The 18,033-nt window shown below is 40.5% G+C and overlaps 2 protein-coding genes across 2 annotated transcripts in view; one reads left to right on the forward strand and one right to left on the reverse strand.

Moving 5' to 3' along the window:
• The window catches only part of rab43 (RAB43, member RAS oncogene family), a 30,547-nt gene extending 22,502 nt beyond the window's left edge, over positions 1–8,045 (forward strand). The window contains exon 3 of the mRNA XM_068051809.1: positions 3,043–8,045. Coding sequence (XP_067907910.1) covers positions 3,043–3,293 — 251 coding nt within the window. The 3' untranslated portion in view covers positions 3,294–8,045. The remainder of the gene's footprint in view (positions 1–3,042) is intronic.
• A 2,792-nt stretch (positions 8,046–10,837) lies between these two features.
• zgc:77375 (uncharacterized protein LOC402927 homolog) overlaps positions 10,838–18,033 on the reverse strand; it is a 53,345-nt gene continuing 46,149 nt past the window's right edge. The window contains exon 8 of the mRNA XM_068051810.1: positions 10,838–17,471. Coding sequence (XP_067907911.1) covers positions 17,081–17,471 — 391 coding nt within the window. The 3' untranslated portion in view covers positions 10,838–17,080. The remainder of the gene's footprint in view (positions 17,472–18,033) is intronic.

The raw sequence follows: 18,033 nt of genomic DNA on the forward strand, positions 1-18,033 counted from the left end.
CCCACCACGGCAGATGGTGAAATTTTAATTCAATTAATAAATCTGGATTTAAAAGCTAGTCTAATGGTGACCATGAAACCATCGTCAATTGTTATAAAAACGCATCTGGTTCACTAATGTCCTTTTAAGGAAGGAAATCTGCCGTCCTTACCTGGTCTGGCCTACATGTGACTCCAGATCTCCAGCAATGTGGTTGACTCTTAAAATGCCCTCTGAAATGGCCTGGCAAACCACTCAGATCAAGGGCACTTAGGGATGGGCAATAAATGCTGGCCTTGCCAGCGACATCCACACCCCAAAAAAGAATTTTAACAAATTCAGCTTATGCTTTGAGAAAACATGAAAAGCAGCAGAAAAAAGAAAGCAAGAAAATACCCACCAGATACTCACCGACTAGCTCCCTGTGCCTCGCCGCTCTCTCCTCTTGTGCTGTTTGTAGCTCCGAAGTCTCAACCAGCCAATCGCCTACCTGCTTCCCTGTGATGTCCATTTACCAAAACTAATCTACCTTACCACTATTAATATACCCCATCAACACTAAAATGTTATCAGTAGTATTAATAACCTCAGTAATAAACCTTACTGCTTTAAAATAAAACAGAGCAGTGGACTCACCAGCTTTTCCCTCCTGCTTGTGTGACTTAATTAATTAGAGGGAAGTTACATAAATGGATTCTACCACAGGGTACTGGGGAAAGCCTGGAGAGTATCAGCTGCCACTATGGATTCACAGTTGATGAGTTGTTAAAAATGTTCTTTCCAGCATTGACTGACGGTATTGTCATCCTCAAGAGAGACACCATCCCATCAGCGAAGTGGATCCTTGTACCCTTTCTTGAATAAAGAAGTCACATTTGCCAATCTGCATAAATTGTAATGTTCATAGACGGCACTCATGTGGCCATCAGGCCTACTGCCAGGCTACCACCTGCAGATGTCCCCATTAAAGGAGCCCTCTCAGTCTAGGTGAGCTGGTATGCGAACGCCGCAGATGCTTGCAGTGAATGTGTGATCGCTTCTCAGGCAGCTGCCATGACACCTGGGTCTTGCGCCAGTCCCGGCTGCTACTGCTGTTCACTGAACTGGCTCAGATGGAGGGGTGGCTTCTTGGAGATGAGGGCTATCCTTTGCAGACATGGCTCCTGACACCAGCAGAGGAGAGATACAATGCCAGACACTGAGCTACGTGAGCCACCATTGAGCAGGAGATTGGCATGCTGAAAGAGCGCCTCCAATGCCTGTATCGATATGATGATGCCCTGTACTACGGGCCGAAAAGGCCAGCTCCTTTTTTTGCTGCATAAAGAAGCAACACCTCATCACTGACCCAACAACACAAGTCCCTGGCTTCAACCTCCCTTGAAGACAGTGGACTGCACTCAATCAATACGCACAGGGCATGGACAATGTGGCCACCTGCTCCACAAGTGGAAGTTGAGGGATAACCTGAAGTGTAAGACTATGGAAAACCACATCGACCCACTAAGATCTGTTATGGTATGCACCTCATTTCTCCACTCGGCATCTCAGGAGGTCATAGAATGCATAATCAAACGACATCCCATTATAAACTTTTCCCATCATACAAATGTAGTCGTAGTATTGACCTACATTGACTGTCAAAGCCTCAAAATGAAAATTCCTATATATTCCCTCACTTCTATCTAACTCTGTGTATTTGAGTCTCCGTGATCCCCTCTTTCCAGGGATTCCTTCACTTGACCAACTTACAATGCCAGCTATCTGTTTCAAATGCAAGGACTCTGAAGTATTCCATAATTGTTGTAATTCCATATTGAGGATAGCCTAGTGTTAAAAACACTTGTGGGATTCTCTAAAAACTCAGTTATTTGATCACATGATACACTCAAACATTTCAGTGACATTCTACATTTGTACCTTTATGTACATTTTTAAATTAAATATTTAGTATTCTGAAATGTGTTAATTTGCTTTTGTTTGTCTCCTGTGAGGAAATACAAAAAATTTAAAAATATTGTCTTTCATTAAAACCATGCAAGTTAAGGGGTAATATGATAGAACTGTTTATTATGAAAGCTGGAACATGGTAGATAGATGCAGACAGTTTCCAGTAATTGAGGGGTTTAAATATCACCTCTGCATCAGAAGTTCTGGGTTCAAGACCCATTCCAGATAATTAAGTACAAAGATCTAGCTGACGCTCCAGTGCAGAACTGAGAGAATGCTGCTTTATCGACGGTGCTGTCTTTCAGATGAGACATTAAACTTCTCAGCTGGGCGTAAAACATCCCATGGCAATATTTTGAAGACAAGCAGGGGAGTTATCCCCAGTGTCATGGCCAATATTTATCTATCAACCAGCATCACTAAAATAGATTATCTTTTAATTTTCACATCGTTGTTTGTGGGACCTTACCTATGTGTAAATTGGCAGCCATGTTTCCTCCATTACAACAGTGACTGCACCTCAGAAGTATTTCCTTCAGTGTGAAGTACTTGGGACATCCTGAGTTTGCGAAAGGTGTGACAGAAATGCAAGGTCTTTCTTTGGAACAAGGAACCATAGATAGAAAATGAAATGAGATATTTAGAACAGCAGCAAGAGAAACCTCTACAGACTTGCAGGTTGATAGGTTAATTGGCCATTAGCAATTGCCCCTAGTATAGGTAGGTGGTAGGGAAATATAGGGACAGGTGGGGATGTGGTAGGAATATGGGATTAGTGTGGATGGGTGGTTGATGGTCGGCGCGGACTCGGTGGGCCGAAGGGCCTGTTTCAGTGCTGTATCTCTAAACTAAAACTAAAATATATGTGGCTATCAGCGTTTGTGGTTGAGGCAGAAACAGTCAAGATTAGATTGGATAGGTGGACGAAGGATAAAGGGATATGGAACTGAGCAGATAAATGTGATTTAGGACTTTTTGCTCACAGATTGGCCAGCCAGTTTCTGTGTAATGTCTATGTTTTTTGCTAAGTTTGAGGCTGGATGTGCTGCAGCAATAGGACAAACTACTGTACATTGATTTAGCAAACTGTTAAGTTTCTGTTTACTGTTGCAGGTAACAAGTCTGATAAGAATGAGGCCCGAGAGGTTCAATCCCAAGAAGCCCAAACTCTTGCAGTTCACTATGATATGGCATCTGTATTAGAAACTTCTGCCAAAGATTCTAGCAACGTGGAAGAAGCTTTTACAAAAATGGCCACAGAGCTCATGCTGAGACATGCTGGGCCAATGTTCACTGAAAAAGCAACCGAAAGCATCAAATTAAACAGCAAAGATGTGAATGAAGGATGGGGATGTAGCTGCTGACATTGCAGGTTAATTTTATTGTGTTGCGCATCATCTTGTTTTAGGATAGATGGATCAATCACAAATTGTGGTTTGTCACTTGGTACAGAGCCAGTTATGTTTAGTGATCTGTTTGTGCACAGAAGCTGTACAAACCATTGTGAACTGTATCCATTCCTCCAATTTGAAGACGATGACTGTCAAAGCTGTTCTTGCTGGTCCTGAAATCTTGACATTCCAGGTTCCTTGACATTCCAATAAGAACCATAATCCCATCGCCTTAACTACTGATACTGAAGCACTCATTTTTCTCTACCAGCCCTTTTTCTAATTAACTTTATAGATCTGAACAGAGCATTTTACAGAGAACACATGAATATTTCAAATATGAAAGTGTAATTGAAATTAAGTTGGAGATGGTACGTAGGACTGCTTTTTGTTTGATTAAAATTATTGCTTGTAAGCAGTCATGGGGGACGATGTGTACAATAAGTTCGTTTTCTTTTGCATATCCATTGTTGCCTTACAAATAAAAACACGTGCATTCCAGCTACTTTTTGTCCCAGTTCAGTATTTATTAGGAATCTTAGCAGTCCTACGTATTGCTCTTTAAAATCTGAGTTCATGCTTTACTGTGTGTGTAATTTACTTATCTGACCAATTTTAATATATAGTGATTTAATTTGAAACTTGAATCAAATACATGCAGATAGTAATTAATCTTGAAAGAGATTGTCCTATTTTTGTTCAGCGTGTTGTGGCCTGCAACTGACCCAAGTGTTTTGTTGCTCCCAAGACAATGATGTAATTTCAGAGAGCAGCTTAGAAAAGGCATTGGTTAACCTAGCAACAGATGATTGCAACTCCCTGCCTGGGTGTTGTGCTTTGTATTGTGTGGTCCTGCATTTAACTTGCAACTAGGATCGATGCCAGCCTTATTATTGATTCAAAGTACGTAGTCTGTATTGGTGAGAACAAAACATCCACTAGTAGACAGTAGTGATGTGTCCTTTGCCGAGCATTTGCAAAATGCTAGCAGGGATAATCTCTCCTACAAAATGCATCACGCACTTTATTTAAAAGAAAAGCAGGTTCCAGAATAACAGCAAAAATTGATTATGAAGTTGTTTTTCAGCAATAGTGATTTTGGGGAAGTGGGTTTTTAGTCACATTAAATAGACCGTATTACCCAGAACTAGCCTTGATTATATTGAAAGCAGCAGCACTCCTTTCTGACCATGCTTATTTCAGATCAACATTAACACTTCAACATCCAAACTAAAGAATGGAATAAGCCAGAGAACCTTGGGCATTCGGATTTATAAAGGGGGTTGGTTGTAGCTTGGTACAATATTATTTTATGGAAGGGGATTAAAGAGAACTTTAGTGCTTAGGATGAAATAATGAACGTTCAGAGGACATTTATTTTAATAACCAGGTAAATGGGTAGTGCCTACAGTATTTATATATGGAAGAGTTTTGAACACGTTGCTTTACTAAAATGTAGTGCGATAATTGCAATCTTTTATGGATATTGTATATTAATATGGGTTGCTTTTCTAAAGCTGTAGTTATATTTGGGCAGAGTTTTACTACATCTTGCCTGGCCTGATATTGCTGCCACTCAAGGGTCAATATTAAGTTCCAGTGGGAGTGGACAGCATTCCAGCTTGGGCATTTGAGTTGGAGTCAACAGCAGGTTTTAATTGCTAGGCCTCATTTGAATGTTGCTGCTTAGCGGCTTGCCTGTTTTGGCCCAAATGTGGCAGCTGGACAGGTGACTAAGAGAAAGTGGCCTGGAGGATGTCCACAAGCACCGAAAGAAGGCTGTTGATGGGGAAGTCGCTGGTGGTTTTTTTATTTTTGAGGGCGGGGGTGTAGGGGGAAGGTGCTCAGAGGGTCTCCTACCTGGAGAAAGGAGGAGGGCATTAAAGGACTGGGCATTCCTGTAAAGACTGGTAGAGCACTCTTGCTCCTCCTGCCCCCACTTGCCTTCAGTTGCCATGCTAGCTTCCCGATACTGCTGCTCCATCAGATAAAGGTAACAGGTGCCCCACTCAGCAGAGGGTTAAAATTCCATCAAGGTCCCATGTCTGCCAGAGACCAGTGGGAGCCTCACCCTCTGCCAGAATCAGTGGTGTTAAAACAGAGCATAGGTGGGAATAGATCCGCTCCATTTTAACTGCTGCCCCGCTCTCTTCCCATCAATCAGGGAAGAGTTAAAAATTCCTCCTTTAGTGCGGAAAGAGGTAAAAAGCATTTCATTTATCGACACTGACTTCCTCCAGCTCAATGGCCACAAAATATATCCAGAAAACATAAAACACAAACTATCTCAATGTGGTTGTACTACATTGAATGGATATTTAATTTTTATACAATTTTAATAGGACTAATAGAATAATTAAATGGAATGCAGTCAGGTTACACACAGGTTCCATTAAGTCATGCTTTTGGAGTGACTTTTATATTTTGCTGTAGACTTGCAGTGGCTGCCTTTTGCTGGATGTATTTTTGTTACTTTTTAAAATTTAAATGAATCTCTAAGTTCAGGTAAGGCTTTCAATGCAAGTTAATACTCAGCAATAGCGATAATTTGTTAATTTACGCAGTGATGCTTAGATACATAAAATAGGTTATTAATCCATTGATACATCATGTAAAAATGTGCTTAGTTGCCAAATTGAACTAATTGTCAGTCAAGACAATACCATAATATCCCATCTCAAAGAATTTGTGTTCTGGACATTTAGTTATTTATAGACTATCATTCCCTAATCCACACAGCAGTATACTGCACATTTATCATCATCATAAACAGTACGGTTTTCTCAATGAACACAAAGTGTGGTTTCTTAAGTTCATAAATTCTTAAATTTAGTAACCTTTACTCTAATTTATGTAACATTTTTGTGACCAACTTGTCAAGATATTCCAGATAATAGTCACTAATCTTCAGTAATACATATATTTATCTATTTCTGCATAAGTCTTGAAATCTTTCCAGTTTAGATTTTTCATTCTGCTTTGATAGTTTACAGATCAATGCCTGTTTTTCAAAAGAGATGGAGTTAATGTATTGTTGAGTATACATATTTTTAGTTCAATTGCTTGGATCAGTTAAAAGTTAGCATTCAGTAACTTCAGTTCATAACTTTTTCAGAATTCATTCTTTTATAACCTCTCCATGTTTCGTAATGTTTTTTAAAAACATTTTACATTTGCAAACTGTATAAGAACATAAAATATTAAGGTGGCACCAAGCAAACATCTGACCAGTCTGTTCTATTAGCATAACTTTGTAAAGTTGGCGCTAAAGTCTGGTTGCAATGGGCTGCTACTATATTCAAAATTCACACCAAATATTCCAAAACTAATAATGCATGTTATTAAGAATAAACAAGAACATTTACATAAGGGCTAAACACATCATAGCCAATCAAATGATAGGTGTTGGCTAGTCTTCTGTGTTTATATTTGACAATTATTCTTAGTTTATTTTCGTAGAATAAAGGTTTTGTGTAAAGTTTTAAATTGAATTAGATTTTAATCTGCTTAATTTATGACTGTTAATTCTAACATTTTGAAAAGACAGTTTTATATCATACCTGTCCGTGAATTTAAGTCATTCCATAGGGTTGCTCTGCTAGTTTACACAGCAGGATAGTGAAGGCATACTGACAGGGAAGGCCCCAGGTTCGAGAGGGAGTTTATGCTGGATTAGCTGAACTCAGCTTGGATAAAAATAGGAATGCTACAATTGGTTGCAACAGCCCGTGAGTAGATAAGGTGGGAAAGCAACTAATTAGCATCCAGCAACCCATACTGGAAGTGTGCATGTGTATGCAGGATTGGACTTGTCGGTGATGTGCTTACAATTAAAGTCTGCCAATTTTCACCAACAAGGCTCACACATGAACAGTTAGCAGGGCAAAATAGCAATGCTAGTGGAACTGTACGCCGGGGCAGTCAATATCGGTCAGAAGAGGAGGGTCCATGTACGGGTAGTATGAAATAATTTCTTCAGGGCACCATAATAATTTCTGATGTCAAAACAGTATGTTAATAGATTGGTACGTGAGCTAACAGGAATGGCAATTCTGAAAGTTAAATTTAACAGTTTTTTTTTAATTGGAAAAAGTAGCTATAAAGTTAATTTCAGATCATTGACATTTTGGGGTCTCACACCATAGTTGCATTTTACATAGCTCTGTTCTAATTGTAAATCAGTGGTAAGCTCAGTTTGTTAAAAAATAAATCTGATCACTCTTCCCTCCACCAATTCACATGATGGCCAACTAGTTTTAGGGGTGTTTATTCTCCCCAAGATGTCTGAATAGCAGAAACATCAACAGCTAACTGGTATCAAATAACTGGCTTTTTTTAAAGTGTGAAATTGAATGCTTTAACAATGAGCTCACTGTATGTAGCTTGCACTGCCTCATAGCTAACCCCAGGAATATGTAAATGCTCTTAAACTTGAATGCATTATGATAGAGAGTTGTATATGACTGGAGAGTGGGGAAACAGTGAAATGTGAGACACTGCTGACCCAGTCAGATCACTTGAAGCAGTTTTTATATTCTTTCCCTCCACTTAATAGCCATTTTATCTTGCTGTTCCTTAATAGTGTTTTGCTTATACATGTATAAGATGTAGAATGAATGACTTGGTGTAACTAGATCAACAGATTTCTGAAACAAAAGGGTCGAGATTACATACTGAGGTTGGTTATTGTAAAATATCTTGGAAATAAAAAATAAATCATGGGCATTTAGTATCTTGTGTTTTTTGTACCATTCTTAACCACTTAATCCTCATTTTGTTAACATAGGAATAGGAGCAGCAACCACCCCGCCCCCCACCCCCGCAACCTAATGGCTTAGAGTTTCTCCATAGAGCACTTTTGTCATTAAAAACTAGGAAGAAGCCAGGCTTGATTGCTTAGTGTATTGAGTTAGCTGGCCTCAACTGGGGCAATGGTAGGGGCACGGCCTTTGGCCTCAGCACTACTTTTTATTAGAGAGGGGGAAAACCACATCCAGGATTCCACTTATGATAGCCATCTGCTGCTGGTGGTTTGTGTGGATGTGGAAGTCAAGTTCAGCCTTGGCTGAGAGTCCCCTCCAAAGAGGTGGCTGGTGCCAAAAGAACCATGGCCAAAAATTAGTCAACACTTGCATGAGAGGTGAATGAAGAACGTCAGTAAGAAAAATTACTCCTTCAGATTAACCACAGCCACAATACAAGCAAAGACTGAAGATTTTTTTTCCTTTTTAAAAAAAAAAATGGAATATCTTCATCCTAAAAGCAGCCATGTGCTAGCACGCTATTTAAGGTCTAATGCTAGAGTAAAACAGTAAAGCCAATTTGACCTGTCTTGGCTGTTTTTTTATCCTGATTATAAAAGTTCCTGCTGAACTTAGATTTTCAGAGGTTGGAAGGGTTTCGTCAATTAAATATTAGTGGGAGTTTCCCAAGACACTAGGACCACATCTTGGGTATTCACCAGATAATGGAAGTCACTAAATGTGGCAAAGACTACCTACTTAGGAAGGTCAGGGGATAGCAATGCCAGGTCATCCCTCTAAACATGCCACAATGTAGCCCATTAGCCGCCTTTCTAAAGGAAATGGAAAAAAAATGTTTAGCGCACTTCAGAGGGCCACATCAAATCCTGGGCCTGGACTCCTAGGCAGATCCCACTAATGCTACTGCAGCAGCTGGTACAACTCTCTTCCTAGGATTACTGGCTGCTGTTCCTCTTTCAGCCCCAGGCTAAGGAAACACCTGGTCTTGAAATCCTCCTGCCCAGCCCGATACCTTCTGATGTGGATGCCCTTATTTGCAATAGAAGTTCCAGTGGGCCCAAGTTCAAACCTACAGAAGCACAAAAGGCCAGAACCCAGCAAATCTGGGTCTTGGCTAATTCTTGCCCCTTTGACCATATTCACATCTAGTGTACTGAACAGGTGCACTGTAACTGCTGCAGCATCTGTTAAAAATTTGTTCTCAGAACATTGGCAAGGTTGTATTTATTGCCTATCCCTTTCTTTCACCATTGCACTTCTTACAGTAATGGTGTTCAATAGAAAATGACAGGATTTTGATCCAACTGCAATATTATATGTATCCGAGGCAGGATGCTGAGTCAGAAGAAAATGTGAAGGTGATATTCTTATGATGTCACTGTAATCATCCTGCACACTAGTAGAGGTCACAGGGATGTTGAGGTAAGCTTACTGAGTTTCTGCAGTACATGTTGCAGATCATGCCAACTGCAGGCACAGTCTGCCAGTGGATATGGAGTCCAGTGATGGAGGCTAATCAAGTGGACTATTCTGCCCTGGCTGGCGTTAAAACTTGTGTTGTAGTTACACACATCCAGGCGTGCATCAAGTATTCTTGTTGATAGTGGAGAGTAATGATGATGGTCATCACCTCAGATGCATAACCTACATGTTAGATGTCAATATAGCTATTGTAGGGTTTTCTCATTGACCTGACTGACCTCAGTTTTTCTAGGTCCTTGGTGCTATACTTAGATGCTATCTTGATGTTGAGGGCAGTTATCTTTTCTCTGGTGTTCAACTCTTGTACATATGGCTGTTGAGTTGAGCAAGTCTTAGACTGCTGTCTGCACATTAGGCACAGGACTGGCTTTAGACACCTATGGCTGGGGTTGGGCTTCATCCTGCTGGAAAATATGTTTTTACTGTGTTAAAATGGAAAATTAGTGATTCATCTGGAAAATCAAATATCTACTATACCTCGGTTATTATGGTAACTAAAATTATTCAGTCCCTATTTCTAGGTAAATTGTTCATCTATTAAAACCATACCAGTCATTACAGGACATTCAGAGCAAGATAACTATGTGGAATGGCAGCTTGCTTTTAGTTCAAGCTTTTGATGAGGCTGCACCCTGAACCAACCACATAACTAATGTGGCTACAAGGACAGGTCACATGGTGGGAATTCTGTGACGAGTAACTCACCACCTGACTAAAGCCTTTTCACCATCTACAAGGCACAAGTCAGGAGTGTGATGGAATACTCTCCACTTGCCCGCATGAGCGCAGCTCCAACAACACTCAAGAAGCTCGACATCATCCAGGACAAAGCAGCCCGCTTGATTGGTACCCCATCCACCACCTTCAACATTCCCTCCACCAACACACAGTAGCAGCAGTTTGTACCATTTACAAGATGCACTGCAGTAACTTGCCAAGCCCCCTTTGACAGTGCCTTCCAAACCCACAACCTCTTATTACCTCGAAGAACAAAGGCATACAGGAACACTGTCACCTCTAAGTTCCCCTCCATGTCACACACTGTACTGACTTGGAAATATAATAATCACTGTTGCTTCACTGTCACTGGACAAAATCCTGGAACTCCCTCAGCACTGGGAGTATACCTACACCACAGACTACAGCGGTTCAAGAAGGCAACTTACCACCAGCTTCTCAAGGGCAATTAGGGATGAAAAATAAATGCTGGCCTAGCCAGTGATGCCCACATCCCATGAATGAATAAAAAAAACATTAAATAAAATGTCTTTTGTATCTTTTAATAAACTAACTTGGCATCACAATCTTTGAAGTTAGACCATTACATACTCTTGAAGAATCAAACAGCAAAAATTCAAATTTTATATTAAAAAGTTGAGTTCAAATCAATACATTTTGTATGATTCAGAAAACATAAGGATCAGAGCATTGGTTTCGCTACATTACTTATAATAGGATGTTCAATGGTACAAGTGTGTAGATGTGATGTACAATAAATCACAAGAATAAAAATGCTATGCATTACAGCCTTGAACATGTACTAGGGTATTTTAAAAACATTTTCAAGAATCTTTGGTCTAGTTTCACATGTAGATTATGTTCTACTACAGAATTGTTAAAACCACTTTGGCCTTATTGAAAGAGTTTGAAAGATTAGTCAGATGTCAGACTAGGTCTTTTTTTACAAAAGGAAAATGACGACATAAGTTTTTGCAGAGTACTTGCACATTTCTTGAACTGTGCTCTTAAGAAATTACTCAAGGTTAGTAGTTTATAAAATCAGCAAATATAAAAGTTTCCAAAGTTCAAATACTACAGCAGAATTAAAATCATGATGCCAAGACAAACTATGAAATCCAATGCCCTTAAATGGGCTAATAGTAGGTTACTGCTTTCCTGATGCAACCCACCTAAATGTATTAGTCACTGTGGAATAAAACAAACTTAAAAAGGTCAGTCATCGGCTAATTCAACAAATTCTTCTGGAAGGTCAAGTTGTTTGTTGATGGATACTTGTGTCACAACTTGGCCATGGAAACAAAAGTAGTTGGAGCAATATATAATCGGATAAAAACCAAACTAGAATGTTTATTTGCACTTCTACTTTTGTGATCTACTGACCTACATAAAAAGGGGAGCAGGGAGGGGGCGAGATGAAGAGGAAGCAAGGACATTCCATAGGCAAGGTTTAATCGGCTTCAGAAAACTGATGTATTCCAAATATAGTCAAACAGCTACAGAGGATGAAACATCTCGTTAGCTAGGGCATATTAACAGTGAAAGGATGACCATCTACAAGGCCAATTCCTTTGGTGAACCATTAAATATCACCCCTATCCAGGGTTCTAATTTGTGCCACCTCACATCACAGTTGTTCTGGTAAGATATAGAGTTGGATGTGAACAAGGATAAGCTCCATCTGATTTCCAATTCCAGACTTCAAACAAACCTAGGCCAGGTCGAGCTAACATTACCTTAATTTATAAAAATTATTGTTTGGCATACATTACAACAGTGACTACACTTCAAAAGGTACTTCATTGGCTGTAAAGCGCTTTGGGATATCTTGAGTCATGAAAGACACTATATAAAACAAAGACTTGCATCTATAATGTATTTTTTTCTGTAGTAGGATTACTACACTTCAAGAAAGCAGAACAGGCAACATCCCCTGCACAGTCAGTTCCTCAGCAACTTATTTGTGCTGAGATGTCAGTATCAGGAGATTGATCAAGCACACTCAAGTCAAAAATAGCATTTTTCACACCAGCTCTCCTTGTAGTCTTAGCAATATTGTAATGCTGAACTAGAAGATTTATACTGTCTGCTCAAGACCCTAAGGAGATAGGCCTAAATGCATTTCACTTAAGAATCTTAAACTTAGTAGATTTGGGTATTTTGAGGGGTGAAAGAGACACAGAATTTCATGCCACTAATCAGAGCTGCATTTACTTCAGTTTCCAAAAAGTATTCTAATATACTGTACTACCTAGTTACACACTTTTATCCCCCTTCAGTATTACTTTCTCTACCTTGTGAATTCTGTAGAGTTGAAGGCACCAATTTAAGGTGATTGATAGAAGGATTAGAGGGGACATGAGGAAAAACTTTTTCACTCAGAGGGTAGTGGGTGTCTGGAATTTACTACCCGGTGGAGGAGGCAGAAACCCTCAACTCATTTAAAAAGGGACCTGGAGCTGCACCTAAAGTGCTGTAACCTGCAAGGCTACGGACCAGGTGCTGGAAGGTGGGATTAGATTGGACGACAAGTTTTTTCAGCTGCCGCAGACATGATGGATTGAATGGCCTCCTTCTGTGCCGTAACTTTTCTATGGTTCTCTGGAAAGCCCTAATACAAGAACTGCATAATGCCTACACTAAACATCTGCCGAAAAGTAGAAAACCAGGATATTGCTACATCACACTCCATCAACAAGTGTGCAGCCTGGTTATGCTATTTCTCCCTCCCTATCAGGTCATTCCTACTGGGGGTGGGAGGGAAAGGACAAACCAGAAGATGGGGCTATTCAGGGGAGAAAGACACCCTGCCCCATTTAAACTCTTTTTTTCAACACACACAAGAGAATCACATAGAAAACTATAAACTGCACTAGCAGCAAGGCATTTGTTCTCATGTTTTAACACACTATGCAAATCAAGAACATATACCACAGCCATTTTTCTTCATTTTTATTGAATATTTTGTTGCAAGTATCTTCAAAATGTATTAATCTTCAAGGATTAATATTGTAACTTTTTTTCCCAATATTGTGCGCTCAAGGCAAGGCTTTTCTGAGCAATGGAATGCTTTCCGTTTCAGACATCCAGGGCTGAGTTTTTCAGCTGTCAGGATGTGACGCGGGCCCTGAGCCTGCCTATGTCCTCAGCTTGCCCACCAGTGCAACATTCCAGAAGGCGGCCTCCTCATTGGCCGGTTCTGTGCTCACTGTCCTAATAAGGACGTTTCATGGGCTCTCGATGCTGCTGGCCCAAATAGAGGGCCTGCAGCACTGTCAGGTCAGCAGACCCACCCAGAGAGACGGGCACTGCCAAGACGGGCACTGCCAAGACAGGCAGGCAAGTGCAAGGGTGCCTCAACATTGAGGTGCCCTCGGCTGCCTGCATAGAAGTGATAAAGAGGCCTGAAGCTGGTCGGGCCATTGCCTTGGAGGAGAAACCCCTTGACAGGCCTACTCACAGATAGGGCTGCGACTTCTTATCCCTGTAGTCCTGTCATTGGGGCTTGGAGCCTTTGGTTCTGATGACTCCTTGGTCTGCTACGGGGAGGCAGTCTCAAATGAGCAGACGGTCCCCGCACACGGTGGGGGTGGAGGCCTACTCCAACATCAGTAAAATACCGGCAACGGCACACAATGGCCCCTAACTGGGCCTTAATTGCACTAATTGGCTACCCATCTCCCTAGAGCAGGCAGCCAACCTAGACCCCAGCCTACCCCTAGGAAAGTTCACCCTGCCTCCAACCCCATCAACCAACTAATCAGCGGAAAAGAAACAGAGCAGGAATGGAATACTTCCATTTCAGGCACCTAATGTCTTATTTGATATGTACTTTGTGTCAGTCAAGGGAGCCTTCTTCAGTGTCTTTAGAATATCAAGCAACAAATGGCCTTGTGGGGGCGTGGGATTGGTATAGGGAAGGCAATTGTGCTTTAAAAGCGATATTGGAACAGAAATGCAGTTAGTATGGCCTGGGACACTACTTTTACTGTAAATGAAACAAGAAAAGTAGCAACATTCTCAACCTCTTCATTCTTTATGCACTTGGCAACACTGGGCAGCAGACAATTCTGAGCAGTCACAATGGACTTCAGTAAGGCTTTTGATAAGGTCCCGCATGGGAGATTGGTTAAGAAAGTAAAGGCCCATGGGATCCAGGGTAATTTGGCAACTTGGATTCAAAATTGGCTTAGTGGCAGGAGGCAGAGTGTGATGGTAGAGGGTTGTTTCTGCGAGTGGAAGTCTGTGACCAGTGGTGTACCGCAGGGATCGGTGCTGGGACCCTTCCTGTTTGCAGTGTACATTAATGATTTAGATGTGAATATAAGAGGTATGATCAGTAAGTTCGCAGATGACACAAAAGTTGGTGGTGTCGTAAATAGTGAGGATAGCCTTAGACTACAGGACGATATAGATGGGCTGGTAAGATGGGCAGAGCAGTGGCAAATGGAGTTTAATCCTGAGAAGTGTGAGGTGATGCACTTTGGGAGGTCTAACAAAGCAATGGATTATACAATGGATGGTAGGGCTCTAGGGAGTACAGAGGGTCAGAGGGACCTTGGGTGCTTGTCCATAGATCACTGAAGGCTGCAGCACAGGTAGATAAGGTGGTTAGGAAGGCTTATGGGATATTTGCCTTTATTAGCCGAGGCATAGAATATAAGAGTAGGGGGGTTATGGTGGAGCTGTATAAAATGCTGGTTAGGCCACAGTTGGAATACTGTGTACAGTTCTGGCTGCCACACTACAGGAAGTATGTGATTGCAATGGAGAGGGTGCAGAGGAGATTCACCAGGATGTTGCCTGGGCTGGAGCATTTCAGTTATGAAGACCGACTAGATAGACTGGGGTTGTTTACCTTGGAGCAGAGAAGGCTGAGGGGGGACCTGATTGAGGTGTACAAAATTATGAGGGGCATTGATTGGATCGATGGGAAGAAACTTTTTCCCTTAGCGGAGAGGTCAATAACTAGGGCGCATAGATTTAAGGCCAGGGGCAGGAGGTTTAGAGGGGAGTTGAGGAGGAATTTTTTCACCCAGAGTGTGGTTGGAATCTGGAACACTGCCTGAAGAAGTGGTAGAGGCAGGAACACTTACGACATTCAAGAACTATTTAGATGAGCACTTGAAATGCCATGACATATAAGGCTACGGGCCAAGTGCGGGGAAATGGGACTAGTTAGGACAGGTGCTTGATGGTCGGCATAGGCTCGTTGGGCCAAAGGGCCTGTTTCTGTGCTGTAAAACTCTGACTCTGACTCTATGACTCTGACTCTAATACTCACCTTTCACTTGTAAACTAAGTGCACAGAATTAATTATTTGCCATGGCAAACAAAGAGGCAGAAGGGTTTAAACTGCAACAATGCCTTTAAAAGAACTTGCGGGGGTGGTGGGGTGGGGTGAAAAATGAGAATTTTTACAACTCAAAATATTTTAAACCACCCCTTTGCAGTTCAAGAATGAAATAAAGGGTGTATTATAAACAGAATAAAGGCTTTGTAACCATGGATAATCCACAAAGGGACTATTTAAATGAGTTGAAAAAATTTATGAAATGCAAAATACAAAACATTAAAAAGTTATTTAAAAAACCTACAGTGTGACAGCAAGAGGTTGTTGAAAATTACGTCACTATATTTTCAAATTCAGCTTACTAAGTGGCAAGTCCACAGGCAGCCGGAAAAGATACTGCTGCAAATTTTTTACTCACGTCTAAAAGACTGTACTGAGAAGTGAGGAGGATGATATAAGTAAACAGAACATTTAACTTTCTTGAAGAGGTCTATCCTCTCACTTCTACATATTTGTAACAAAATACTTATAAAAGATTGATAGTATATAAAAGTTATTGACTTAAAGTTGACCACAATCTTGTAATAGAATCATTTTATAGTGATTTTTACGATGCTATTATTGCACTACCTAACCATACAAAGAGAAAAGTAGAAAACTATACTAATAGCAAACTGGGTTTGTTTAACTGGTTTTATGCATATGTCAATCTACTTTTCTAAGTATTCACCTGGATATGGTTGATGATTCAGATTTGGAGGTGGAAAAAGAAAGGATACATTATGACTAATGATTGGAGTGTTTCATATATAAACTCAACAGTACCCAAGCAAAGAAATACCAGATCAATAACATTTTCATATATTAGTTTGCAAACACAGTTCCCTCACTCTAGCCTCCCAGGGTATGTTCTAGCAAATTTGTTACCCCTACCTTGCAACTAATGATTGTCAGCAGCTCAAATTATAATACAAGCACTTACATATTTCATACTATGTAGGAACCTGTGTCCACAGATCATTTAGTAATAGGGTCAAAAAGATGCACAAATTTGTAGTTTAAGCAAAGCAAGAGCGAGGAGCAAAGAAACCACATTGCTATTTGCACTGAGCTTGACTGGAATATCTTTCTAAAAAAAAAAAATTCTTGTAAAGGAGCTTCATCACAGAGAGGACGATTTACACATTTCCTACATTTTCTTAAAGGTAATGGGAGCAACACATCTGCAGGTCACACAACTAAGAATCTGATGACACTGAATAGCCATTAGAAAATTAACACTTAGCTACAATATTTTCAAACTGAGACTTGTGCTAGGGTGGGGTCACTGACAAATTCAGTCATACACAGTATAGAAGACAATTTGGTGTTTGTTTGAACTGACCTTGATGACATGTTTTACACAACTCTTTAAAATTTGCTTTTTTTCCCTCGGTCCAAAAGTAAGTTTGGCATACAAATAGAAGCATTTTTTTTTTAAATGGTTACTTAGGCACATATTTTTCCAGCTTATAGATCAGTTCCACAGCAGCATCAACATCTGGTACTATATAGTCTGGATCAGATAAATCAGCATCAAACTTAAAGTCCCTGTGCCCATGAAATACAGTTCCCGTGATCAATTCCCGATGGCCCTCTATATCATCTTTAGAGGGACTGTACACACCTGTGCAAACCAGCACAGACTTACAGCAAGTAGCAGAACCTGGTGTCAGTTCACTTGCTATTACATCATGATCTTCATCCTGAGAAACTGTGGCCGTTTGTTTTCCCGCAGCAACTTTAGCTTGCACCCGTGAGCCTTTTCTAGAAGATTCCTCTTCAAGGAAGCGGTTGTACAGATTAGCACCATAGATGTCAGTCATTAGGTTATCCCTAAAAAAAAAAATCACTTTTAGCAAACAGAATCAGTGTAGTCCATAAGAGACAAGCTGGCCAATATTGGAACAAACTACAGGGCTTTTTTTGCAGAATGATTTTTTTTAAAATAGGATTTCAATAATGCAAGAAAAATGCTGGGGGTCAGTTTGTTTGCGAAAATTTAGCTCTCTTCTCAAGACTGGTTCAAATGTTACTTCCTATTACCTCTCACAAGGATCCTAAGCAAAAAGCTTAGCCTGTACATTTTTCACCAGCAAAGTCAAGCACGTCCTTACTGATCTGTAATGTGCCTTTATGAAATTTATAATCAAATGTGTTTACCTATCGTGAAACTATTTCCTTGTTCCTCTCCACAACTCCAAATGAGGGGTCGTCAAAGTTTCCTTTGGGTACTTGGGCTCTTTAATCTGGGAATAACTAATTTATAACTTGCATGGTATTGTACTAGCACAGATAATTATTTACCCTGCCTTCCAATGCACATTTTACTCATCTGACATGAATAGAATGGATAGAGTAAGGAGGGTAGAAAGACATATAAGAACCCTAGGTCAAG

This window comes from Heterodontus francisci, chromosome 19 (genome assembly GCF_036365525.1).
Source record: "Heterodontus francisci isolate sHetFra1 chromosome 19, sHetFra1.hap1, whole genome shotgun sequence".
NCBI lineage: Eukaryota > Metazoa > Chordata > Chondrichthyes > Heterodontiformes > Heterodontidae > Heterodontus > Heterodontus francisci.